Here is a 26,354-nt window from a genome sequence, read left to right as displayed (position 1 = left end):
ATAAGGAACATTAACAAAGCATAAAAGAAGAACAAATTGCCCGAAGTGGTGGCATAAGCCATTAGTACCAGCACTCAGGAGGTAGAGTTCCAGGCCAACCTGGCCCATGTAGAGAATTCCAGGCCAGGCGAGCACACAGTGAGACCCTGTCTCAAGAACAAAAAACAATTAATGAGAAGAGAAAATGACCTGTGTGTTGATTGTGCACTTCTTGGGTGCCCTTCTCTCCTCCATATCATTTTGCAGCCATGTGGCAGGGGTGTTGTGTTGGAGTCTTGGCCTCAATAAAAGCAGTCTAGCTGGAAAGTGTGGTGGTGCTTATGATAAATCTCACACAGTGCTGGCAACCTATAATAAATGCTTGCCTACAGGACACTCTACAATAGCCTTTTCAAACGTCATTCAGCAAGTTCCCGGTGTCCCGGGAGATGATGAATATACATCCCTCAAGAAACAAAGTGTGTGTTCGAGTAAGTTTGAGAAATATTGTGTTCGGTGATTGATCTTTTTTCTCCAACTCTGGAGGTTCTCAAAGTTCATAAGAACACTAAGGGCCCAGAGAATTCATGAAACGAATCTAGTGAACTGCTAAGTCCTCTGTGCTGTCTCCACTTCCGGCCCCCACCGTTTTCTCTCACTGGATTGCAGCGCTCTGAGATGCAAGCCTGCTGCACCTCTCTCGTCTAGTGCTGCTGTGAACCAGGTTCCACCCTAGGACAGGTCTGGGCTGCATGGAGGAGGTCTGGCTTGGGCTAAAGTTTGAGGGCAAGGAGGACTTGAATGAACAGAATAAGAAGATTGACCTAGATTTTATTAGCAAGAAAGTTACTGCAGGATGGAGAGCCGGTGTTTGGCATGGACCTTGTTAGTAGCAATTGTGTGTGTTATCTTACCACAATTAGCTGGTTATCTAACCCACTGATTTTAAAATAATTTAATAAACACTAAAAAGGTGTTTAAACAGTAACTAAAAATACATACAAAAAGAAATCAAAGTTTTTTACTTTGTTCCTCTCACTTCACAAGATACCACAGACATTTTTCCAGATCAGTACAGGACTTCTTTCCTTTTGGTGGTCAGATGCTGTTTTCTTGAGTGGATAGAAGATCACTTGTTTGTGCAACAAATATTAAGAAGACCCTGTTCCGTGTCCTTGAGATAAAGCAATGAACAGGACAGAACTCTCATTCTCATGGAGACCACATCCTAGCTCCAAGTGGAAGCATAAAAGTAAACAAAGGTGCTAGACAGTGGTAGTGCACGCTTTTAATCCCAGCACTCGGGAGGCAGAGGCAGGCGGATCTCTGTGAGTTCGAGGCCAGCTTGGTCTGTAAGAGCTAGTTCCAGGACAGGCATCAAAGCTACACAAAGAAACTGGATTTCAAAAAAAACCAAAAAATAAAAAAGTAAAAAAATAAATTAAAAAATAAACAAAAATAAATTAAAAAATAAACAAAGGAATAGCAAAGCACACAGGTTTTATTAGAGTTCACTGCTGTAGAGAATTAAACGTCAGTGATTCAACAAGGGAAAACAGGGGAGTGACTTATTTCGATTGTGCTTTGGCATGTGACCTGTTTACAAACTTTGGCTCTCAGTAATCTCTAGAGAACATTCTTAAATATGTAGCTTGATGTGTTTATCCTGTTCTGTCTGCAGGAGACAGTCTCAAATGTGGGGCTGTTTCTCAGCTTTCTTCACTTCTGAGTTTCTCGGTTTTGATGTCATGTCTTAGTGCCCCCTACCATGGAAGCCACCGCATCTGCTTTTGACAGCCTCAGGCCCAGCCAGCCTGTCACTAGGCTTCATGAACTGAAACACATCATCACTCAGGGAACCATGGTTAAAGGCAAGACTCACAGAGTTAATGACTTTGGGAACCCCTGGTGCTGGGCAGGGTTTGCAGGGCCATGGCTTCACAGGAAGATCCAGAAACAAAATAACTTGCCCACAATGACATAATTACTTGTAGCTAGAACATAGGCTCATATCTTCTGCCTCCCGCTCCAGTGTGCTCCTCACTGCCATGAGCCAATGACTGGTTTCCTCTGGGTAGACGGCAGCAGACAAAGATGATGCCAATACGGTTTTTGGTTTTTCTTTTTATCAGCAAGACTAGGATGTCAAGCAGGGCTTCTTCGCTTAGGCTGCATTCTAAAAATCTAAGGAACTTCGAAAAGTTCCAAAGCCGAGGACCCAGAAACATCTCAAGACAGAACCTGGCACCCAAGTGTCCCCACGTGCAGCCATGGTTGAGGCCACCGGGTTAGAGTCATTTTCTTTGTCCTCCCCAGGCATTTAATCTCAGCCCAGCAGATCCAGATGGCAAATCAGACCCCTACATCGTCCTCAGACTTGGCAAAACAGAAATCAAAGACCGGGACAAATACATCCCCAAACAACTGAATCCAGTGTTTGGAAGGTCAGTGGCCATCCCAGTTGTGTTGTATTGTTCTTTCTGCATTGGCTGCTGCTGTCTTCCTGAAGGGTGGGCAGAAATGGGGCGCACGTGGAGGGGTGTCTTAGGTAAAACAGCAGCTGAAGATTGAATATTGACTTGTGCTCTTGATAACAGCCACCAAAGAGCCACAAAATGTAGGAAGTTTTCCTATTTGGGATTTGGTATGTAGTTATCTTTAGGCAAGTAGTTTTATGTCTATTTCCTAGGTCTTAAAAGTACCTTGAAAGGTCACAGATGCTACCTCTTAGTTCTGTATCGAGAGCTTTCTTCCTACAATCAAGACATCTAAAATACAAAGAGGTTAAGAAGTGTATTCAAAACTGAAACCCAAGAGGGGCATATGAGTTCAGGCTTGAGAGAGCATGCTTATTTAAATGAGTAATAAGGATCATAATCATAAAAATTTCCAAAGAAAATTACTGTTAAAACACAGCTTGAAATAATGGACCAAATGCCCAGTAACTGTTTACAGAATTCACATATTGAGCTACAAGCAGTTTTAATTCATAAAGCCTAGCTTATGACATGATATGATTTTCACTGCAATGGTCTATGAAAGTCACAGAGTATAATGACTTCCACTGCTTCATCCTGCATTGAAACTTGATTTGGAAAGAATGAGCCTTAGCTGAAGAAAAAGAAAATAGCTAAAAATGCGAGCTATAAGGAGCAAACCCAGGTCCTCCTGCAAGAGCAGCGAGTACCCTTAACCACTGAACAATCCTTCCAGCCACACCCAGTTGACCTTATAATGGCACATCATACGTGTCTCCTGTCTGAGTCTGGGCTCTGGCTACCACTGATCTTGGAACCTGGGTTTCATTGTCATGTACACTCTGGAACTTTATGAAGCTAACTTTGTCTCCTTGAAGCTTTCCTCTTTTATAAAGCAGCAATGACACCTGACTCTAGATTCCTTTGGAAGAACCTGTGAAACATCCATAGCACAGTCAGCGCTCAACACACATCCACACCTTCCTCTCCTCTTTGGATGCTGTAGCAATAGCTTAACTAAGTTTAAATTCTTCTTCTTGAGGAACGAAGAGCACGGGATGAATCTCCACAAGAAATATTATAAATTCATATATCTATTTGTATTGGCTTTGGACCCCATGGCATTTGATTAACATCAGCTTCTTAGATTTTATTGCTGCTGAGGAAATGAGGCAATAAACGACCTAGCCGGTCTGGATTAATGGGAACGATTAAAATGACAGTACCAGGGAAGTGTGCCCTTGTTTCTCTGATTGAGAGATGACCTTTACTGCGATCTGCCACTTATGTAATCACGGCTACATTTTTTGCCGTTACTGTTTCCTAGATGTAAAGTAGACTTGCTCCATCAGCCTGATTTTATGGCTCTGGAAAGTCGGAGGTCTGCGTGAAGGATGTGCCTCCCACCTGCACACAGCATCACGAGGCTACATTCACAGTCTGTCCAGACGTAGATGGTTGGTGGGATTCATGTTTCATAGTTACTCTAGAACACACATTCCTGGCACAATCCTCCTGTGTCCCAGAAGGTGGTGTGTCTAACCCATGACTTAGGGACCCCCCTCCTGATGGGACCACCTGCTGGGGTGTTCATACGAGGATGTCACAACCCCTTCTGCTAACACCCTGGCTCCTTGAGCTGCCTCCCTTTCCCCTTCGTAGTTGCCAGCATAGGTCTACTTGAGTGTGTGTTCGTTCGCCGTCTGTGCCTGAACTCGCGTAGGCCACTGCTACTCCCCAGCACTGCAGACAGTGAGTGCCTGGCATACACTAAGTGCTGTATTATATGTATTTATTGTGAAAGAATGGATGAGCGAGGGAAAGAGGAGGTACCCAGACAAAACTTCCTTCATTTGATGGGGAGCTCAGATCGAACTGCATCCTTCTAACGCTGAGTGTGACCACAATCTTTGGCAGCTCTTCCCAGCTCTCAAAGTTTCCCATAATCTTTATCACCTTGGAAACAAACAATGGGCTCCCCAGTTACTGAACTTGGGTGACTAAAATAGCTCACTGACTCTGATGGCTCTCTTCCCTCTGCAGGTCTTGGTCCTAGCTGACCCTCATCTGCCCACTTTCCTGATTCCCCGAAGAACTTCTCTCTCTCTCTCTCTCTCTCTCTCTCTCTCTCTCTCTCTCTCTCTCTCACACACACACACACACACACACACACACACACACCGCTCCCAGTTATGGAGACTCCATCTTGTGTCAGGCTCTCTGCAGTCTGCAGGGATTCTGTGACTACCGAGAGAAAGACGAATGGGGGATTATGACACTGTTGCACATCCTGTAGAAACAGGGAAGGGCGGGGCTGAGTTCCAGGTCTAGAGGCAGGAGAAGTGTCTGCTGTCTAGCTGCAGGTGAAGGGACATCTCTCTGTGCCTGTCTACCCTTTCCCACAACACTTTGCCTGTGACTCCACCTCAGCTCCTGCCATCTTCTGTCACTTTCTTGTGTGCCCTGCACACTAGAAATTATTCCACTCTTAGGATCTGTCTGTCACAGAGAGGCTGTGTGACAAACACCAGAAGTTAGGAAGTGAATGAAGGGACAAAGGAACTGAGGGACATCGGTGCTTTGAACCTCTGAACCTCTGCACACCTTCACTGCCTCAGCTTTTGCGCATGTGGTGATTTTTCCTCTAGCAAGTACATTGAATGGCATTATCACTGCCATATGATGTAAACCTAGGAGTTCCAGGGAGACCAGGAATCCAATCTTAGTATGGTGGTTTCACAAAGCCTTTGGATGAAAGCTCCAGTTAAAATTCAGGCAAGGTTAAACCATGAGCACAGCTTGATGAGAAGGCCCAGAGCCATCACATCCTCTGTCATCATTGCCAGGGTCCGCGAAGCCCTTATTAAGCCCTTCCCAGTGGTTACCACGGTAATAGCAAAACTCAGTGATGGATGTTGGGTGCTTGCTTCCTGATGTACCTCCAGAATAGCCATGGCAACCTAGAAGCCAGGATTTGAAGGCACCTCCATGCTTAACAGATGAAGAACACCTGGGTTTCATCCCGGAAGAGCACCTGTGCAGCCTGGCACTGTAAACCGCCTATTTTTCTCACTGTGTGTGTGGGGGGGGGGGATGGTGGTGGTGGTAATTGTCTCCCAGATGGTTTGCAGTCTCTGTTACACTAGACTCAGGATCCCATCACAAGTTCCAGGAAGGGCTGATTTGTGATTCTTCAGTTAGGTTTTCTAGATTTTGATTCTCTTATCTACAAAGTAGAGGGATTGGCTATAGATTTCTCAAAGCAACAGCCATTAAATATGTAGTCTCTGCAGGCCAAGCGCAAGCTCCAGTGTGGCAAAAATCAGAGGCTGCTATTCTGTTCTCAAGTCTTGCGGAGACAGCCTGCGATTCTTTGTTTCCATCAGCAAGGTTTTCTTTTTGAGAGCTCCTGCTGGTGTTCCTTGATAAAGAGGTGGCAGAAAGGAATGAAGATATTCTTAACTGGGTCTGAGCTGAAAACCAGGAAGTGAAATTTGTATGTTGTATGATCAGCCTTACATCTAACCACTACACTGTGTTGTAAAGAAGTCCGGTTCCTTCTCATTTTCATTCAAGGACGGTGAAAGAGTTTAAGTAACATCCCCAATATTTAATAGCCAGAAAGTTCAGGTCCAAAATCAGATTGAAAATCAGGCCAAAGTCCTGAATAAACAACTCTCAGATACAGCTGGTAAAAAGGCAGATCATTGTCTATCAAAATTTGACAAAGGAACCATAAGTACCTGTACCTGGATAATAAAGTACACAGATTCCTGTCAGTGCTGAATGATATCTGGTCCAGCCAGGGCATCCACCCTGAGAGTTAGCTAACTGAAAGGAAGCTGGTGGAGCTCCATACTGCCAAACACTGCTGACTCCCAGCCCTCTGCTTGGACTCAGGTCATTTGAAATCCAAGCCACTTTCCCAAATGAGTCCCTGCTCTCCGTCCTGATCTATGACCATGACATGATTGGGTCAGACGACCTCATCGGGGAGACCAAGATCGACTTGGAGAACCGTTTCTACAGCAAACATAGAGCCATCTGCGGTCTGCAGAGCCAGTATGAAATGTAAGCTCTTTCTCCTTGGAGACTCGCTGGGTGTCCCAGGGCCACATCCTTGCGGGGATCTGGACCGTGCATGTGTTTATCCACCTCTAGGAAGGGAGACCATGTCAGTAGAGCTGGGTTGGGGAGATTGTTCCATGTGTTGAAGGGCCAATGTGACTGACTGGGGAAGCAGCTCCAATTTAAAAGCCAGGGTGGGTTCTTCAAGAGTAAAGAGCCAGGCTGTAGATTGCATGTGTGTTCACTTGTGTCCGGTGGTCGGGATTCCCTGGGGTAGGGGGGGTGCTGGATGAAGAATGAAGGGTTAATACAATGCAAACCTCAGTGTCTGAGCATTCTATAAACAACAGCTGTATGTGCTCAGTGCCCGCTGTTTCCAGAGCTTTGGAGTTCCCCCAGAACTCGCTGGGGGAGTTTCTAACTGAAGGAAGAGTGGAACCAACATTCTTTAGAAAGATTAGCAATTTTCCTTTAGTTTCAAATGTAGGCTACCAGCTTAAATTTTTTAAAGTATGTTGAATCTGATTATAATTTTTAAACAAAAATCTTACAAATTACAGCTAGGAAAATATAGACATTGATTGTAGTTTCAGTCTGTAATTCTGCCTGAGACAAGAGTCTTTAAGTTGTATGACGGAAGGGAGAGGGCGGAAGGAGAGACAGTGAGGTAACAAGCTGGGTTCTGCTCTTAAATGGCACACGTGGCTAAACTTGCCTGGAACCCACAGCAGCAGGAAAAGAGACTGGCCAGAGCGAATTTCACTTCGGTGTTGTTTTAAGAAGAGTTATCACTTTTTTAAAAAATAAAAATCGACATTTCCTGCAAGCCATCTTAGGTCAAGCTGCTTACAGGCCCTGTCTGACATACAAGCTGTTCATATATATGAAAAGATGCTTGACTAGAAAGAGGAGAAAAGGGAACAAGGCCAAAAGCACACTAGCCCAGGTGTAGACATGGGTGAGCCGGTTTGAAGGAAAACACACAGTCACACGAGTTGAGCCTTCATTGGGGGGTCTCAGAGGATGATCCCCCAGAGGGCAATCAGCCTCACTTCATCTGTCCTTCCTCCACTTCTCAGAGAAGGGTACAATGCCTGGAGGGACACGTCTAAACCCACAGAGATCCTAACCAAGCTCTGCAAAGACAACAAGTTGGATGGGCCGTACTTTCGTCCTGGGAAGATACAGATCGGCAATCAGGTCTTTTCCGGGAAAACGGCATTCGCAGAGGAAGACTCTGGTAACTCCTGGCCGAGATCTGCTGATGGCAGCTGTTCTTTTTCTTTTGTTTTGTCACTACTGGTAGGATTTTTAGTCCCCTCTGCAGCTGAATACTATTCCATGGTGCACACATACCACACTTCTTTGGCAGTTCACCAGTTAATGTACTGTTAGGTGATTTTGTTCCTTGGCTGTTCCAAATGACATGGGGTACAGATACCATCTCCCTGTGCTGACTTCACTCCTTTGTGTATGTGCTCAGGGGTACGATTTCTGAATCAAACAATTCAAATTTTAGTCTTTGAAGGCATCTGCACACTGCCTCCTGGAGGCTGTCCTAGTTTTCCCACATTCCCATAAGCACTGCGCTCTGGTTCCCTCCTCCGCCGCCTTCTCACAGTGCTTGTGGTCAGTGACCTTGTGGTTGGTGACCTTGTGGCTGGCAAGAACACAGCTGTTTTGGTTTTTTTGTTTTGTTTTTTAAAAAAAAGAAAGAAAGAAAGAAAGAAAGAAAAAAGGAGGCTGGTTCTAGTAGTGTTTGAGGCTTGGGGACACCGGGTCATCTGATTACAAAAGTAATTTTGCTCCCAGAAGGAAAAAATGGAAGACCAAGGAGGCTAATGACAAACACTCCCAATCACAAAGTTCTGCTAACTCTGCCGCATGTGAGCATTAATTGTTAAGGACTTGCAAATGTGCAAAGCAAACAATTAACCTTCAGTGAATATTATACAGTGCAAAACACTGGGTACCAGCCACTACCCCACAAGTGCTGTACCCAACTGTCTTAGCATCGAAAGACGCATGTTTTTCCACGAGTATCACGGACACACCATGAAGATCCCAAAGAAGCTACCACAGATTTGGGATGAGTGGGGAAGGCATTTTTAATGGCACAACACAATTCTGGTATAAAGTTTCCACGCTTTTACTGCAGAGTCAAGCTAAGGTGGTAGAGGCTGCTTCGCACCATTGGCGTCCACCAATTTTATTTCTTTTTACTTCATTATCTTGGACCCAAGAACACACCGCAGGTTCTTGCCTGCGGAGTTATTGTTGTTTAGACAGTGTTATTGGCGGCATACTGATGTAGATTTCTGCTGAAAAAATTCTTCTTCACAATATACTCTTGCAGTGATGTAATTATTTGGCCAAAAGTTTACATTTGATTAAACAATGATTGAATAGTTAGGATTTTCCCACTAAAAATCTGAAATTATGTTCATAAGGTCAGTTCCTGAGGGATTAAACTTTAAGACAAAGATTTTATTCATCGATTGTCTAACTCTGTCAGCTCTTACCAATGTAATTATTGCCACCAGGCAATTGTGTCTGTGGTCCCTTTCTATAAAGTCAGGTTTAATTATCTTGTATCCAATTTTTTCCATAATGAGCTTTGTCAAAAGCCTTTGTTCTTTCAATAACTTTGTCTTGTTTTGTGATATTCTTTTCACCAATGTGTTTGTCCTTTAAATCATGAATCGCCTCCTTTGGTGGAATGAAGTATAGGTGTTTATAGTTGGGAGATCCCAGGGAAAGTGAAGACATCCACAAACACAGTTTGTACCCCATTTTATTTAAGGCCACCCTGATTTCTAGGACTTCTCACCATGGTGTTATCAAGCATACCCTTTTTAGTGTCTGGCATCTATCTTTTCTGGCCTGGGAGATCTCCAGGGATCTGGTTGAGTCTGTGTGTATGTGTGTGTGTGTGTGTGTGTGTGTGCTCGCGCACGCGCACGTGTGTCCCGAATCCCCACTTCAGGGTGTTATTGCTGTCTCTGTCTTCTATTCATTGACTCATCTCAGGTCTCTGTCCTCGTTCAGTCTTTCTCTTTCATACTAAGCTCTAGCTCTTCGTGTTTTCCATTTTCTTTGTTCCTATCCCCTAGTATCTCCAGGATAGATTGTTACAGGAAGAACCAAGAAAGCTTCTGCAGCCCTCACTCTTTGGAGGAATGGCATCTAACAAGCCTCTTTCCTTGTCTTTGCTCTCTGCAGAGGAGATGGTGGAGTCTTATGAACACTTGGCCCTCAAGGTGTTGCACTCCTGGGAGGACATCCCTGAGGTCGGGTGTAAACTGGTTCCCGAGCACATAGAAACACGGCCATTGTACCACAAGGATAAGCCGGGACTGGAGCAGGTAGCTTTCCCAGCTTTATGACGGCCAGAGCTTAAGGGAGTTTGGGTTGGTTGACACATCCTTAGTAGGCAAATCGATCAAAGTCACAGTGAAAAGCAGAGAAAGGTTTATTAAATGTGCCTACATTGGGAAGGTGATAAAAGGGGTCCATCGAACTCCCAAATCTGTCTTAAGGAGCCTGGCATGATATTTAAGTTTAGTAGAATTCAAGGGGTTTGTAACTTAACAGGTAAGTGCTGCTTTTGTTTTTGTTTTGTTTTCATTTTTATAATTTGAATTATGAAAGTCCTTTGGAAGAACTTGGACACTTGAGAAACTTTGAAACTTAACTGATAAGGAAGAGTTGAAGACACAGTGTGCATGAAGTGCACAGTGCCATGTCCGCTGCAGGGTCGAGGCTCCTTGGATCTTAACTAATGCATTAGTAAATTCTTAATAGAAACTATAAGTTATCCCAGGCATGGTTGTTCGTGCCTTTAATTCCAGAATTTGGAAGGTGGAAGGAGCTGTATCAGGAGTTCAAGGCAAGCTTTAAGTACATAATGTGTTCACCGTCAGCCTAGGCTATAAGAGGGTCTAGCTCAAAGAAGAAAGTGAGGGAGGAAGAATGGAAACAAGGAGAGAGAGAGAGAGAGAGAGAGAGAGAGAGAGAGAGAGATGTTGTTAACAAATAGGCCACATGTATCAAAGACACCAAATCATGTCTAACATCCATTTCTTTGAAAGGATTTTGAAAACAATGAATGGTCGATTTTCACATCTTGCCCTCTCTCAAAGCTAAAGGAAATCTTCTTTTGTTGACAAGGGCCGTCTTCAGATGTGGGTAGACATATTTCCCAAAGATACACCTCAGCTTGGACCTCCTGTTGACATTTCACCAAGGAAACCCAAAGGGTAAGTCTGCCCATCGTGAGGGGAGGAGACCATGGCCCTGGAGTAAGAGATGATAGGGTTTGAGATGGGAGATGATGGGCTAACTAGCAATCACGCCTCGCTCTCCACCTGGCCGCTGACAGTGGTGCATGGGTAGTCGTGATGGCGGTGGGTTCTGCATTTCAAGCTTTTCATCTGGATGATGCTGGCCCATAGGAGAAGCTACCCTGCCCTAACCATATCCTGGTAAATATGTGATCTCCAGTGGAGCTACATGGTTCTGACAGACCAGCCTCCAGTGCTGATGCTAATGGACTTGGCAGACTCAAGGCTTCCAGACAAAGTGCAATGCTTTTTGGCTCTGTTTCAAGGTCGTTTACCTAACGCTGTGTTTCTTCACCCCAGATATGAGCTGAGGGTGACCATCTGGAATACTGAAGATGTCATCTTAGAAGACGAGAATATCTTCACGGGTCAAAAGTCAAGTGATATTTATGTCAAAGGGTAAGGTCCCCCACAAGTTCCATTCTTCCTTTCTTCATCTCCCCCTCTTCAATCTCTGGCCAGTCTGTGCCTCACCTCGTGGGAGCTGCTACCCACGTTCCACAGAAGGACCTATCCTGTTTCAAGTTAGGTAAGGTCATCTTTCTGTGTGAGAACTTTGTCTTGTTTGTTCATTTTGCTAAGAATTATTTTATGAAAAGTAATTTTTCAGTGAGTAAATCTTACTGAACTATCTTTCAGTTGCATGTTGCATGACTAGTACACCTGTCTTTCATCTGAAACAAGCAGGGCAACTTGAGTGTTATAGATGAGGAGCCATGTGTTTAGCAGATCGTAAAGCTGATGCAAAGGCTAGAATTTAGGCCTTCCCATTTGCTGGCACTATTTACTGAAAATAGATCCTCACTTAGGACCCTGGGGGGAAGCATTCAATATATTGCTTATAACTGGGGTCAGGCTCCAGTCAGGGAGTAGGTGAGGACAGAATCAGATTTTAACTGATCACAGCCTCATGGTGACAGTTCTCTGCCATTCTTGAGCAAGAAGCACCTTGTGCTCTAAATACACTTGGCAGTCAAAGCCCAGTGGTTCAAAATTCTCATTCTTTTTCAGAATGAGAATAGAGGAATAAAATATGACAAAGAAAGAGTAGTTGAAGTAGCAGAATAGTATTTGAAGAACGGAATTCAAATTGTCTGAAATTGCTTTCCAATCACATTCAGGAAAGATTAATGTGTTCTGTAGAGTGGTATTTTTATCGTTGCTCACAATATGGAAGGCTTCTGGAAGAGTTCGGAAACTTCCAAGTCCTGGCCACTAAGATGTATAGGAAGGTGTTCATGTTTGTTCTCCTCTGCCTTATCTCTCATCTGCCTGGGCCTGGCTCCCTCCCCAGCATGGCACAAACACAGGCCTCCCATTGCTAATTCCAATGGTTCACCTGGATTTGTTTTTTTAATTAGTCTTTCTTTTCTTGTGCTCTAGGGAGCTCCTGGCATAGCTGCCCCTCCTCCTGCAAGCTCTCTCTCTCTCTCTCTCTCTCTCTCTCTCTCTCTCTCTCTCTCTCTCTCTCTCTCTATACCATGCAGCAGTATATTCTTCCTGTTTCCTCCTACGTTGGCCTCTCACTTCTCAGGGTTTGGAAGCTCAGGGTCCTTCCATCCAGCTGTTCATAGTTCAAGGCATTGTCTCATCCCACTGTTTTATCTCGCTGTCATTTTCTTGTGTCTTTAGCTAACTAAATGTGTTCAAACCCAAATGGTACCACTCCTGTGTGAAGAGAAGGGTTTTCATCTTCCCTGGGGGGGGGGGTGCAGGTGATTTGGGCTCAGCATTGAGAACACATACTGCTCTTCCAGAGGACCTGAGTTCAGTTCCCAGTACCCACATCTGGCAGCCCAGAGGAACCTGTAACTTCAGCTTCAGGGAATTCAACACCGCTGGCCTCCTTGGACACTGGCCCACACACAGACACACACATACACATAATGAAAAACAATGAACATAAGTCTTTAGGAAAAAAAGAAAACAAGTTGTTTGAATTCTCAATTAGTTTGAATAAAAAGCACTTGTGTTCTGAGTTAGTTAACCATGGATGAAGGACGAGGGGAACATATTACATATAGCTTGCATTATTCTTAGCATGGAGGAAAAGCAATGGATAATACTGAGAAGAAAGAACATCACAGATCATCTGAGTCCCCAAGGTCCTTAAGAGGTGTGTTATGTAATTCCCCAGCCCTGTAAACCAGAAGCCCCAACGTTTGCTAAGACATGAACAGGTCAGATGACTGACCTGTGGCCACATGGGAGTGGGTGCAGACAGAATTTGGAAGCTGAATGGCTGTGGACAGCCCGTCTCATCCCTGACATACACTCCTATCCCTGTACACAGTGACTCAAACCCCCTGCACTATCAGGACCCAGAGCCAGGGAGGAGGGACATCGGAGTCCCAGTCACGACAGCAGGTCTAACCACCCAATTTTAGAGGCTTCAGTGTAATCTTTTTCCGAAACTCTGGAGTGGAGACGGACATCCTTACAAAAAGGACTCCCGGCACGACAGGGGCTCCAGCCGCACATCCATGTCCTATTTTCTATATTAATTGCACAGAGCGTCTGTTCTATAAACTATCAAAGACACTTACGCAGCCTGCTTTGGAATGTCTTCCTTTTCATCCCAGTTTTTCTCTTTCATATCAAAATGGAAACTCCGGTCTAACCCAGCTACCTATGATGGGAGGCTGTGACGCAGGCTGGTTACTTCACTCTTGATCCCGAGTAACACACTCCTTCTCTTTCTGCAGGTGGATCAAGGGTCTGGAGGATGACAAGCAGGAGACGGATGTGCACTACAATTCCCTGACTGGAGAAGGGAACTTCAACTGGCGTTTCCTGTTTCCCTTCCAGTATCTTCCAGCTGAAAAGCAGATGGTCATCACCAAGCGGGAGAACATCTTCTCCCTGGAGAAAATGGAGTGTAAGACTCCGGCCGTGCTGGTGCTGCAGGTCTGGGATTTTGAAAGACTCTCCTCGGATGACTTCCTGGGTAAGCCCGTGGCCTTCTCAAGCACGTATTAAGGCTAAAAATGTCGCCCTAGCTTTTGGAGGGCTGAGTGTGACTTTGCTATGAGCACAATAATTTTAGTGCTATTTGTGATTACAAAAAAAAAAACTATCAGCAGTCCAACCAGCCATTACTGGGGAACTGGCAAAATTATAGTCTGTGCTTATGAAAGGTGCCTAACACATTCAGGCAAGTTGGTCTCTATTTAACTAAGAAACAGTGAAACTTTTGAGTTCTTTCCTGATCAATTATGACCAACCAGAGAGGGCCAGGAGGTGGCTCAGCAGTCAAGGGCACATGCTGCGCTTGCAGAGGACCCTGGGTTTGGTTCCCAGCACCCACATCAGGAGGCTCACAACCACCTGAAACGCCAGTTCCAGGGCACTGGATGCCCTGCACAGACACCTGCATGACTGTGGTACACATCCATATGTTCAAGTCCGTACACAAACATGTAAAATAAAGTAATAGAATAAATCTTTAAGAAAAAGAGCCTACTACAGGTCCTCATACAGGGGAAACTCAGTGAACAACAACGCTGCCACCATAAAAACACTGAAACCACCTGTGATTTGGAAAGTTGGAGATGCACTAGGCAAGCAAAACAGAATGTGGGAGGAAAATCTTATTTCTTTAAGATGCACATTTATATGTACAGGAGGCTCAGGCAGGCTATACTACTATAGAGCTGTGGCCACTTTGGTGAGATTGGATAATAGAATATATATATGTGTGTGTGTGTGTGTGTGTGTGTGTGTGTGCGTATACATATATGAGATAAAATATATAATATATAAAGCTGATGTACACGCTCTAAAGTTTCACATTTTAAAAATGTTACTTTATGATAGGAAAGTCGTCAAAGTGAGACACAACTCCTTTATGATACTATGCTACCTTGAAGCAACATTGTAGGGAACTGGGAGGCCCTCTTCTATCCTACAGGGTAGATGCAAAGGCGGAAGAACTTTGACTGTGACCTGCAAGATGCTGTATGGAGACTCTTTTGGGGGAGATCAGTACTGAAGTACGACAAACCTGGTCAAGCTGGGTCCATAATCCAGGGAACTCCATGTAGAGCCGGGAAGATGCCCTGTAGTCACATCCCTCCAAACTGAAGCCCGAAGCTTCATGTGACACTCTGTGTCTGCCGTCTACCCGCTGCCATGATATTAATCTTGGCGGCCACATGTGTCCATCCCATTCATACCTGCTCATCTAGCTATCTTTCGTGCAGTGTGAGGCTGAGGGGACGGCTGGCAGTGAGCGTAGGCGTCTGTGCTGATCCACAGTGACGGGAAAGCCCTCCGTAACTGTTAGGGACATCTCTTCACAGGCTCCCTGGAAATGAATCTCAACAGCTTCCCTCGGGCAGCCAAATCTGCAAAAGCCTGCGATCTGTCCAAGTTTGAAAACGCAAGCGAGGAGAACAAGATCTCCATATTCCAGCAAAAGCGCGTGCGCGGCTGGTGGCCTTTTGCCAAAAGCAAAGAGCTCACGGTAAATGACGGCTGTAGGAGGTGGGCTGCTGGTTGGGAGGGGGGTGATCAGGGGCCCTGAGCTCTCTCGGCGAGCCATTTTGTGAGCTTCCAGTTAAGTGCTTTGAAGTGACTTTTTAGAGCCCTTGAAGCAAAGACTCTGTCAAGAAGCTAGACTTTCTAAAACTTTATAAGTGCATTAATAATCCTTTCATATCACAGCCTACTTGATTTATAAGCTGTCTCCATTTGGGTGATTTTCCCTCTTTTCACCTGAACTCATGCCCCTGGCATTAATTTTTTAAACGTTTCTCAAAATGATGCATAAAACCGTGGCTAATGCACAAGTCGGGTGTAATTTCCTCATTCCTTCACCTCCAAATATGGGCCCCAGTTTAACATCAGCCCATCCTTTTGCAACTTCCAAAAGAGGGGGTATTTTCTATCTCTTCTGCATGGCCAGTTTATTGGTTCATATGGGCCCACCTATGACTGCAGTCCATGATCTTTTAAAGCTATTGAGCAGGGTGTTTCTATTTTACATTCTTTGAACCCCACCCCCTCACCCCATTGGTCCTTTGTAGGGACAGGGCTTGTGGACGTGAGTGGTCGGGTAGGCTGGACCAAGGGACTGAGGCAGGCAGCAGGACTCTCCCCTGCTATCCTTTCTCTGCTCTACATTCAGTGGGTGTGAGCAAGAGAGCCCCTGGAAGCTGCTGGTCTGATGCCCTGGTATCTACTCTTTCTGAAGCATCTTCTTCTCTTGTCTATTCTTAGTTTAGTTTCCTGTGGCCTGTTGGTATTGGTGAGGAAATTGAGGTGCCAGCCACCCCGGGTCTTCTACATCCCTGGATAACTTACTGAGAGATAACTGTACTATAATTCTATGCTGGTTCTGGACCCAGAGATTAGGAGTTGAGACTATTGTTTGAGAGGATCAATCCCAGACAGAGAGGCTAAGGAGGGAAAGGCAGAGATGGAGGAAAAAAATGAGGAAACAGGCTAACAGGGAAGCCAAGAGTGGAAATTCTTTAAATAGGACCACCGGAATTTTCATTGTTTCAGTTACTGTTCTGTTGCTGCGTTAAAATGGCTGAAAGAAACTTGTGGAAGGAAGAGTTTATGTTAGCTTACGGTTCCAGAGGGATAGGTGTCAGCCATGGTGGGGTAGGCATGGCAGCTAGAGCAGGAAGCAGAGAGATCACTCCTTCAACCACAAACATGAAACAGAGAGTGTGCTGGAAGTGAGGCATGTCTATACACTCTCAGAGCCCACCCCCAGTGACATACTTCCTCCAGCAAGGCTGTACCACCTTCCTAAACAGCGCCACCTACTGGAGACCAAGTGCTCAAATGCCAGCGCCTATAAGGCAATCAAATCACCACAATCCCATAGAAAGAAAATTGCTTTCCAAATTTAAATACATGCTCTCAGGTCAGGATCTTGCACATGGAACTTATGATAAACCACTGAGTCTCTGAGCCCCATTTAGGAAGTTTAATATATACAAGAATCCCCTAAGAAGCTGTTACATGGAAGGTCCTTCTACAGTGTCTGCCCGGCATCCCACACTTCTAACAGCAAGATCCAGGTCAGGTCATTCTTATGTGCTCCTGCCAGTCTTAAGTCAGGAAGTGTCCGGCCTGAAAAGATGGCCATGGGGCCTGATCTTCAGATCACTTATAGACAATAGTTCTGGTGAACTGACCAAGATAACGGACTTCAGCAATCTGTGATCGAGGCTCTTTATTAAGTTAAGAGCTATTAATTACATGTGTCTCATTTCTGTTTACTGTGAGGTTTCTTTCTTTCTTCTTCTTCTTTTTTTTTTATTTTTAGTATGGGTCATCTAGCTATTCTATCAGCTATTCATTTTATCTCAGTAGTTACAAGGAATGTCCTCCTGACCGGGCTTCCCTAGGGGTATCCCTAATTGTTGAATAGGAAGCTGATGCTGGTCCCAAGGAGCTTGCTGTCCCTTGGGAAGCCTCTAGCTTCCTGCTGACACAGTGGAGCATGGTCTGTCTGTATCAACGACAAGTATTGCTAACAACAGTCGGCTGTGCCTGACAGCTCATGAAGGGCTGAAAATACACACCGACAGTGTGGAGATCACGTGTTACTGTGGAAGCCTGAGTCCCCGCCTCTGCTCTCTGACCTCTGCGTCACTGCCCCTGCAGAGACCAGCGCCAAATAGTCAAGTTTAGTCAAGGGTACCAGCTCCAACTAGTCATGGAGCTAGCCAGTTTCTTCTTTTCCCAAGCCAGCGTGCTTTAACCACAAAGAACTCAATAAATGGAGCCTGAATATTTAAAGGATAAAGCCTACTGTATTTGTATACATTTCAAAGAGAAGAGTTAGTGCTTATAATTATAGCTCTTCTAAAGTAAATGCTCTAAAAAAAAGAAAGAGAGGAGAAACCTTTTGACAGGTTTATCTCATTTTTTGCTGTTCACAGGACTCTATATGGTCCAGGTGGGCCTCGAACTCGTGACCCTTCAGGTCTATGGTTCTATGCCTGGTCTTTTCCCCTAGTCATTAACAGAAAGAATTAAGTCTTTTAAAAATCTGTCTTTCCCCTTATGCATCCTAAAGGGAGAATGTGAAGTGACTTCATTCTAAACTCAGGTAAAGGCAAAGCTGGGACACTCAGGCCACCTTCTGTCTCTTGAGTGTCGGCCTCCAGGCCTCTAAGGCTCAAGGGCTGAACTAGATGCCCTAAGGGTGTCCTTATGGCACATTCTCAAATTCCAGCTCTTTGTGGTCCTCTCAGGCTTTGATATTATTCGTAGTGCTGGGAAGGACGACTCAACCTGTCCTCCCAGCACTCGGAAAGCTGAGGCAGGAGGACTGCTCCAAATTTGAAACTGGCATAGGCTACATTGTAAGTTGCAGACCAGCCTGAGTTACAGAGTGAGGGCTCCCCCACTGCACCCCATCTCAAAAGTGTGTATATACAATGTCCACACAGTGTTGGGACTGTTGGGTGGTTTTGTGCCTTGACTCTGGCAGGGGTGAAGGGATTTGTTTATAATGTCCAACACCTGCCAGACTAGTTTTAAAACTGCTTATCGGTAGCCCAAGCTGTATAATTTAGACACTTGGGCTCACACAGCTTATAGTGTGCAGTACACCGTCCTCAGAGTCAGTACAAGCTGGCTACAGGGATTGCTCGAGATATCATCTTATGCCAGAATTAGCGAACTTCAGGCCTATTACAAAAAAAAAAATCCAAGAAGAGTCTGAGACACCTAGCTAAAGCACACAGGACAGATTGGGCAGTTGGTTCAATAACCGCCACGCTTAGCACAAAAGCCTTTTCTGAGTTCTGAATCATGATTTAATTCGGATACTCAGAAATGAGATTCCTAGGTTGAGAACATGGGTGTGTACAGTGTGCACACATATATGAATCAGCTACATGGACTTGCTGTGAGAAACAACTCAAGGAGGAAGGATTGACTCTGCCTCCCAGTTTCAGAAGGTTTCAGTCCATCACAGCAGGGAAGACAGTGGTAAAATGTGAGCCGAAGGTTGTTCCCGTCCTGGAGGACCAGAAAGCAGAGGATGAGGCTGATGGACGGTCTGGAGCTCGCCTCCTGAAGCTTCCACATAACCAGCTAGGGAGCAAGCCCTGAAAACATGAACGCACAGGGGAACATTTCAGATTCAAGCCAGAACTCTCCGTGTATAGTTTTTCCTTAAAAGTACTTTACCAATGCGCATTCCATCACGAATATGTTTTGCACATGACTCCTTTAATACCGGTGGGGTTGCCTTTTAATAAGCAATAATAATTGATTATTGGTGGGAAAGGTGTGTCCGTTTTGAACGCAGTCTCTTCTGCACTTACCTGACAGCCAATCCCGGCCTGTTGAAGTTTGAAGTTCGTAAGCAGTAGCCACGGTACAGAACATCCACACTCTCTTTGGGGACCTGTCCTCGCCGTTTTTCCCATCCACAGATGTCATGAGGTTAATGGATAATCTCTCCAAACTGTCTGTGGTTCTTCTCTTTCCTTCTAACCCTGATTTTAAATTACATCTGGAGGATATTATTAGCTTAAGAGCTCTGTTTGGTGCGCGGCTGAATACTGATGAGAGAGTAGGAAGCGAAGCCCTCTGGGTGTGGAGATAGGCAAGGAGCAGTGTTTATCAGAATGCGCCAGGCACGCCTTCCCTGTTGCCTTCCCGAGGCTGGAGTAAGCAAGGCTTTTCATAATAGCTGATTATGAATATGAATTACTTCTATGCTGAGGACAGAATTTATGTGCTCAGCCTTCTTTTTGTGATTTCCGGTTACACTCTGGACCTGTGGGACTCACCTACGTGTACCTGAAGCTGGAGGAGGGTGGAGGCGGTATGTTCATACTACGAACATCCTTAGAATGTGAGTCTTAGAAAGGACAGGGCTCGTTGTTTCAATGCAGATCGCTAGGTTATATCCCTTCAACTATTGTCCATGCTGAGCTGTGCTGTTCTATGCCATCTTCAAGCTATCCATCTCCAGTCCATAAACTGGGATCAAATACATATACTAACGCCAGAATGGCGGCAAAGACTGCGAAATCCCTTCCTAGCTTTTCAGAAAAGGCACAGTTATTAATTGATCTTAAAGATAGCTCGGTGGGTAAGGGTGCTTGCTGCCAAGCCCGAGGAGCTGTGTGCAATTACCAAGACTCTTATGGACTGAAGATGAGGACTGTCTACTGCGAGCTGTTCTCTGACTCTCTCTCTCTCTCTCTCTCTCTCTCTCTCTCTCTCTCTCTCTCTCTCACACACACACACACACACACAATACTAATAACATTTCTGAATACTAGAACATTTAGTGCTGCTTTGGATTGACCCAAAGGATGATTGAGAGCCCCAAGATCTGAATTCATAATTTGAATTCAGTGAACCTCGCATCTCTTAGTCATTCAAAGAGCCATGTTATTTATCTGTGCCTTTCTTTCCCTCCTGCCATGAACTTTGCTCCAAGTTCTCTGTTTTTCTCAGCAAGGAGTCACTTGGACATACAAACAGTCATGAAGTGAGTGGACGCAGGATGCACATCATAACTGGAACAGAGATTAGCAAGCATCTCCAAGCTTTCTTTGTCTGCAGCACGGACACGGAACTGCTGTCTGCTTTTCTGGGTACTTTAAATGGATCATAGGCATATGAAGAACCAATCCGGTTACAGAGCTCTGAGCTGAGCTGATTATTATTAAGCAATAGAGTATAAAAAGGCTGCTATGGTTCTTCTACTCTCATCCTGAGTGTTCCCTGTTGATTTCGACCCTGTTCCAAGAATTCCAGAACTCAGTAATTGGCTAGCACCTCTCAAGATGACTCTCATTCAAATTAGAGCAGCTGGATGAAGTTCTTAGAACATAACACTGCTCAACAGAATTTAGGCCGCCTATGAAAGAGGCCTGGAAGAAAGCACTGCTTATGTAATGAGATTACTCACTTTGCCATGAATTTTAAGCTGCTTTCTTAGCTTTCTTCCAATCACCTGGTCTTAAGGAGCTCCCCAAAGCCCTAACTCTGCCGTTAGCACATCCTAGATGTTACAGTCAGCTCACTCTAGAGTGGCTGGCAGATGGGGAAATCAAGACTGAAGGAGGCAAGCACCATTAGGTGGTGATCACGAAGAGATTATGGAATTATCCGAGGAGAACATTTTAAATCTTCTAATCCGGTATCTAATAAATGAATGGATAAGTTGCCAGACAGTTCCTTACAATGGAAATATCAGGAGTCTTTCTGTCTTACAAACCAGGATTCAAATTCTAGTTGGATGGCTTATTGTATGTACATCCTTGGAAACCTTGTTTGATCTCTGGCTTTGGGTCTTCAGCTACAGAAAGAATAGCTACCTTGCTTCGTTTCGAGACAGACCCAGAGATAATAGAATACGTGAGCCAGAGGCAAGATGTACAACCGCAATTTGAGCTGTTCAGTATATTAGTATATGCTGACAATTGTATAGAAGAGTGACTAACATATAGAAGCTATATATTATTTATTTCCTATAGTCTTAAAATGTTTCCGAGTACTTTGCAGGTAGGTCATTGGTTGCCATAATTTCTCAATGGGAATGAGAGACTACACATATTCATGTAGTTAAGAGACATTTCTAAATCACAGGACATGTTGGAGTGGCATAAGAAACCAGCCAAATAGTCGTATAATCTCTAGTCCACGTGTGACCCCAAGAGAGAAGCTGTGACAGAGACTGCATTTGTTAAAAATGCTTCTATGATGCCAGCTCCACTGCCCCTTCCCTGTCACATCACCTCGGATCTAAGGAGGCAGGAGGAGAGAACAGTCTCTTCCACTAAGAACAGGAGTTCCAACAAACCAGAGTCCCCAGAGCCTGGACCGGCACTGGCTTACAGAGGACCTGCCATGTAGTGAACGCAGAGTTGAACAAGAAAGAATGACTTGATTTCTGCACCGCAGTTTTCCAGTCCAGGATTTACATCACCGTCAATAACTTTACCAGGGTGTTTGAAAGAATCGCCTGGCATCACAACTTCCAAATCAGAGGGGCTGTTTGCCGTGAGGAGGGGGTGGTTCTAAAATAGAAGGTTAGTTCTGACACCATTAGCACATGTACACACGCACACACAAACACACACACACACACAGTAAATGATGGGTGACAGAGAAGCTGTTCTGAAAATTCAGGGTCACAGCCGCCAATGTCCTCTTGAGAACTGATGGAAAAGGAAGTAGTCGGCACAAGAGGCCTGCCACTCGAGACATTAGCTACCTTTCTGATGACCGCGCAGTTTCTATCATTAGTCTTACTTATTCCCATATTAATGATACCAGAGTGGTCCACGCGGGATATCTGTGTCTATGTATCTGTCTATACACGTGGGACCCTTCCTATACACAAAACTCAGGGGTGGTATGGTGTGCACGGCTAATGCAGGTGCATGTGCCCAGGTATGCCTGCATAGAGAGCAGACGCTGACATTGGAGTGTCTTCATATCACTTTCTACCTTAGACAAGGTCTTTTCACTTGGCCTGAAACTTGCAGTTTCAACTAGACTGGCTGTCCTGTGGGATCCTGGGGTCCTCATGTTTCTGGGTCCTCACTGCTGGAGTTATGTATGCTGCCAGCTCAGGCTTCTATGTGGGTGATCAGCATCCGAATTCAAGTCTTCATGCTTTCCCTACTGAGCCGTCTCTCCAGCCCCACCTGGGGATTTTATGATTTCCCCCACAAGACGGTTTCTCCCAGGACCAAAACCCTCAATACTTCTCAAAAGACTTGCTGGTAATCCCGGATATGATGGCACACTGGGAGAGTTGGTTCTGCCACAACAGGTCTGTGTGATTAGACACTGGTGTTTCTGTCTGGTGCAGGGCAAAGTTGAAGCTGAGTTCCACTTGGTCACAGCAGAAGAAGCCGAGAAAAACCCTGTTGGAAAAGCCCGGAAGGAGCCCGAGCCCCTGGCCAAGCCCAAGTGAGTATGATTGGGCTGTAGTGGGGAACCTGGGGAAAGGACAGGGCCTCTGCAGCCCCTTGGGGTTTCTAATGCCCCGGCATCTCCTGTTCCCACACTGAGAACTCAGGAGTCAGGTTAGTGCCATCCAACCTGTAGAGTTTATGGTTTCTCTAATTGAAAAACGCCCTAAAGATCCCAGACTGTTTGCAGAGGGGCAGTAATAGGCATCACCAGCCTTCCTTTCCATCAGTTACGTGCATGGGAATTGCTCAGGGGTTCTCTAACGAAATTTACAGGATTGACTTAACCCTCTCACACTTGATCAGAAACTTTTGCTTCATTGTTATAGCTGTTCCAGTTAGGGTTTTTGAGAATAGCACAATATTCCAGATTAACTTGTGCCCATCCATCATCAACTTGGTCACCACGACACAAGCAGATAATCTACTTAATTTTGCCATTTTTCTTTCTTTTTTAATGATGAAAACATTTTCTTTCTGACACATCATTATTTGAAAAACTAAATGCCCAGAATCAGAATTTTTAGAAAAATAATGATACTTGATTGCACTTGATTCTTGGTTGCATACCCATTAAAAACTGAATGTCCAGGAAATAAATGTATAAAATGACTTTTGGAATTATGCTTGCCCTGTCTCTTCCCCAGATCCAGGGTGCAGGATCCCCTCTGCACCCATATTCCACCTCTCATATCGTTAGAAAGATAATGGGTGTTTAGTTACTCACTACCTCCAACTTGTTTATTGAAGCATCCATTTCAACCTACGTTGCTCACAGAGACCATGGCAGCACACACAGGGTCTGTACAAGCTTGAGCAAAACTGGGGTTGCAATGCTGAGAGGGGGAAGTGGACACAGGCTCCCATCCCTAACCAAGAAGCCATCTACAAGTGATACCTGCTTGCAAAAGAGCAAGTAGTTTTCTCCGGTGGAGCCTCACTGGGTATATAAACCACACTTCAAGGCAGGCCCATGAATGTCAGAAGATGTCCTACATGAAACCAACTCAATGGTATTTTTGTAGAATTTTTGGTCACATATTACTTTGTTTGAACTTTCTTTTTTGTCTTACTGGTCTTTTGCTTGTAATATTACAGTTTCCAATTTTGTGTTTTTATTGATTTTGTGTCTGGCTGGCTGGCTGGCTTTCTGTGCATGCCTTTCTTCTTCCTTCCTTCCTTCCTTCCTTCCTTCCTTCCTTCCTTCCTTCTTTCCTTCCTTCCTTCCTTCCTTTCTCTCTTTGTTTTTTTCTGGCTTAACTTTTTTTGTTTATTTTTTAAATAAAGAAAGAAAGGGCATGGGTGGGGAGGCAGGGAGGATCTGGGAGAGGCTGGGGAGGAGAACTATCATCATCCTATTGGTCTGAGAAAATTTTTTCAATTAAAAAATAAAAAGTATCCCAGTTTACCATGATGAGTTGGCATTGTACAGAAATTAACAGCCATATTGGTCTAGAAATGTTGAACTTAATTTTTTTCCCATTTGTATAGGGGTAATGCACTATATTAAATATGTAAGGTCTTATCTACGTGGGTTTGATTACAAAAACTAATAAAGTATTCTCTAAATAATAAAAAAAATTAAAAATAAATAAATAAAAATGAAAAAATACTTTGAAGGGTACAAAAGAAAAATAAGGCATAAGCTCTATCTTCCAGAAGTTTTCCATTTATTTAGGAGACTCATAAAATAGATATGAGAATATAGAAGACAAATATACTATGCTCAGAAAGAGGGCCAATCAAGGTGAGGCAGGAACTCAGAGTGAGGGGGGTTCCTGATGGACTGAGGTGGTTAGGGTAGATTTCATGCAGAAGGTGGACTTGAGCTGGTCGTAGAGGGACAGATGGGGGATGAAGGGTGTGGCCTTTGGGCTGGGTTCTAATGAGGTTCTGGTTTTATTCAGAGTAACCTTTAACCCCAGGAAGGAGTCATTGTGGACCACTTGGTAAACTGTAGAATGGCCTTTCGTCCCTATTCTTAGACTTCTCCCATGGGTCCTCAAAAAGACAGTATAAGAGGTGTTCCTTGGGAGTTTGGGACTCCTGGATTTTGAACATGACCCCTTCCCTGTTTTCTTCCCTAGCCGCCCAGACACCTCCTTCTCGTGGTTCGTGAGCCCCTTCAAGTGCCTGTACCACCTCATCTGGCGGAACTACAAGAAGTACATCATCATTGCCTTCATTCTGCTCATCCTCATCGTCTTCCTGGTCCTTTTCATCTACACCCTGCCAGGAGCCATCAGCCGGAGGATCGTCGTGGGAGGCTCGTAGGGGCAACGCAGAGCACAGACTTCTTTTCACAAATGTTCTCGGTTTCCTACGCGACCCTCTAAGATCATGTGCTATGGCAAATGCTAAGGGGACAGACTGAAAGGACCCAGGAACCATCCTGTGTCTCAGGACAAACCAGGTTTTCTCTGGGAAGACTGGACTCGGCAGTCTCTCTCTGCCCCAGTCCCTGCTATCAACCTTCAAACCCCCAAGTCCCAAATCTTGTTATTGCTCATGAGTAACCTGGAACAATCAACAATGACCTCACATTGACCTCAGTGAAACTTTTCTTCATGTATTAGATTCTATTAAGAAAGGTTAAACTCTGAGTCTAAGATTTTATTACGAACATGATATTTCAAATAAAATGTCTTCATAAATAGATTGAAAGTATTTAGCAAATTACTAGCTATTTAACATGTCCCAAATATCACTTGGCTTCACCTTCACAGTTACAGAACACGTTCACTTCAGGCTGCCAAATTGGTTTCACAAAAATGTATATCGATCATCTAAAACACTTCATTGTTGAAAATCCCCCCCCACCCCGAGACAAGATGCAGCTGGGTTACCTTCAAAGTCAACCGACCGTGTGCAGTAGCAGGTGTGAGCTATGAGAAGTTCACTTTAATTTGCTCTATGGCACTTTCCAAATGGAGTGCTTGTAATTTGTCATAAGATATATAGGCTATCATGGTGTGTATATGGGGGGGGTCAGGGCAGGTTCAATGCCACCCAGTGGGAATCCTCATTTGCTAACTATACAGCCTCCCACCAAGTGTTGAGTCCCCACTGGTCATATGACTACAGTATGAATGACCAACGCTGCCTCTGCTCATCCCTGTCAGCAGGAGAGCTGGGTCCTAATGTGAGTCCCAAGTACAGAATGTTAGATCCAGTCTGAGAAATAATAGCTTACTCTCTTGACAAGTGGCATCAGTGTGTCTCGAAAAGAAACTTCTGGTCTCCAAAGCACAGTCCCTGCGGTCCATGCTATCTAGAGTGGGGGTTGAAATGAGAGCCTCTTCTCTCAGACACAGTGAGAAAATAAAAGAACTGGGATGTTTGGTCTTGATCTCTTGCAGGACTTTTGCCCCCATAAATTTTTCTTCCTCCTGTCACCGAAGATCATTTAGGGTAGCAATGGGGAAATTAAGTTTAAGTTGGGGTTCCCCTGACTATGGATTTATTTTATGTTTCCTTCCTTCCTTCCTTCCTTCCTTCCTTCCTTTCTTCCTTCCTTCTTTCCTTCTTTGAGATTGATCCTGGTATAGTCTGTTTGGATCTCAAACTTCCTA

The 26,354-nt window shown here is 44.7% G+C and overlaps 1 protein-coding gene across 1 annotated transcript in view; it reads left to right on the top strand.

Moving 5' to 3' along the window:
- Positions 1 to 25,308, top strand: part of Fer1l6 (fer-1 like family member 6) — a 141,333-nt gene extending 116,025 nt beyond the window's left edge. Inside the window, exons 34-43 of the mRNA XM_075960973.1 lie at positions 2,296 to 2,423; positions 6,357 to 6,527; positions 7,604 to 7,764; positions 9,747 to 9,889; positions 10,695 to 10,783; positions 11,168 to 11,266; positions 13,573 to 13,814; positions 15,169 to 15,332; positions 22,680 to 22,780; positions 24,870 to 25,308. Coding sequence (XP_075817088.1) covers positions 2,296 to 2,423; positions 6,357 to 6,527; positions 7,604 to 7,764; positions 9,747 to 9,889; positions 10,695 to 10,783; positions 11,168 to 11,266; positions 13,573 to 13,814; positions 15,169 to 15,332; positions 22,680 to 22,780; positions 24,870 to 25,056 — 1,485 coding nt within the window. The 3' untranslated portion in view covers positions 25,057 to 25,308. The remainder of the gene's footprint in view (positions 1 to 2,295; positions 2,424 to 6,356; positions 6,528 to 7,603; positions 7,765 to 9,746; positions 9,890 to 10,694; positions 10,784 to 11,167; positions 11,267 to 13,572; positions 13,815 to 15,168; positions 15,333 to 22,679; positions 22,781 to 24,869) is intronic.
- The last annotated feature ends 1,046 nt before the right edge of the window (positions 25,309 to 26,354 follow it).

The sequence above is a fragment of the Microtus pennsylvanicus genome, chromosome 2 (assembly GCF_037038515.1).
Source record: "Microtus pennsylvanicus isolate mMicPen1 chromosome 2, mMicPen1.hap1, whole genome shotgun sequence".
NCBI classification, from domain to species: domain Eukaryota; kingdom Metazoa; phylum Chordata; class Mammalia; order Rodentia; family Cricetidae; genus Microtus; species Microtus pennsylvanicus.
Note: the sequence above shows the minus strand (reverse complement) of the source record. Positions and strands in the feature narration are given on the sequence as shown.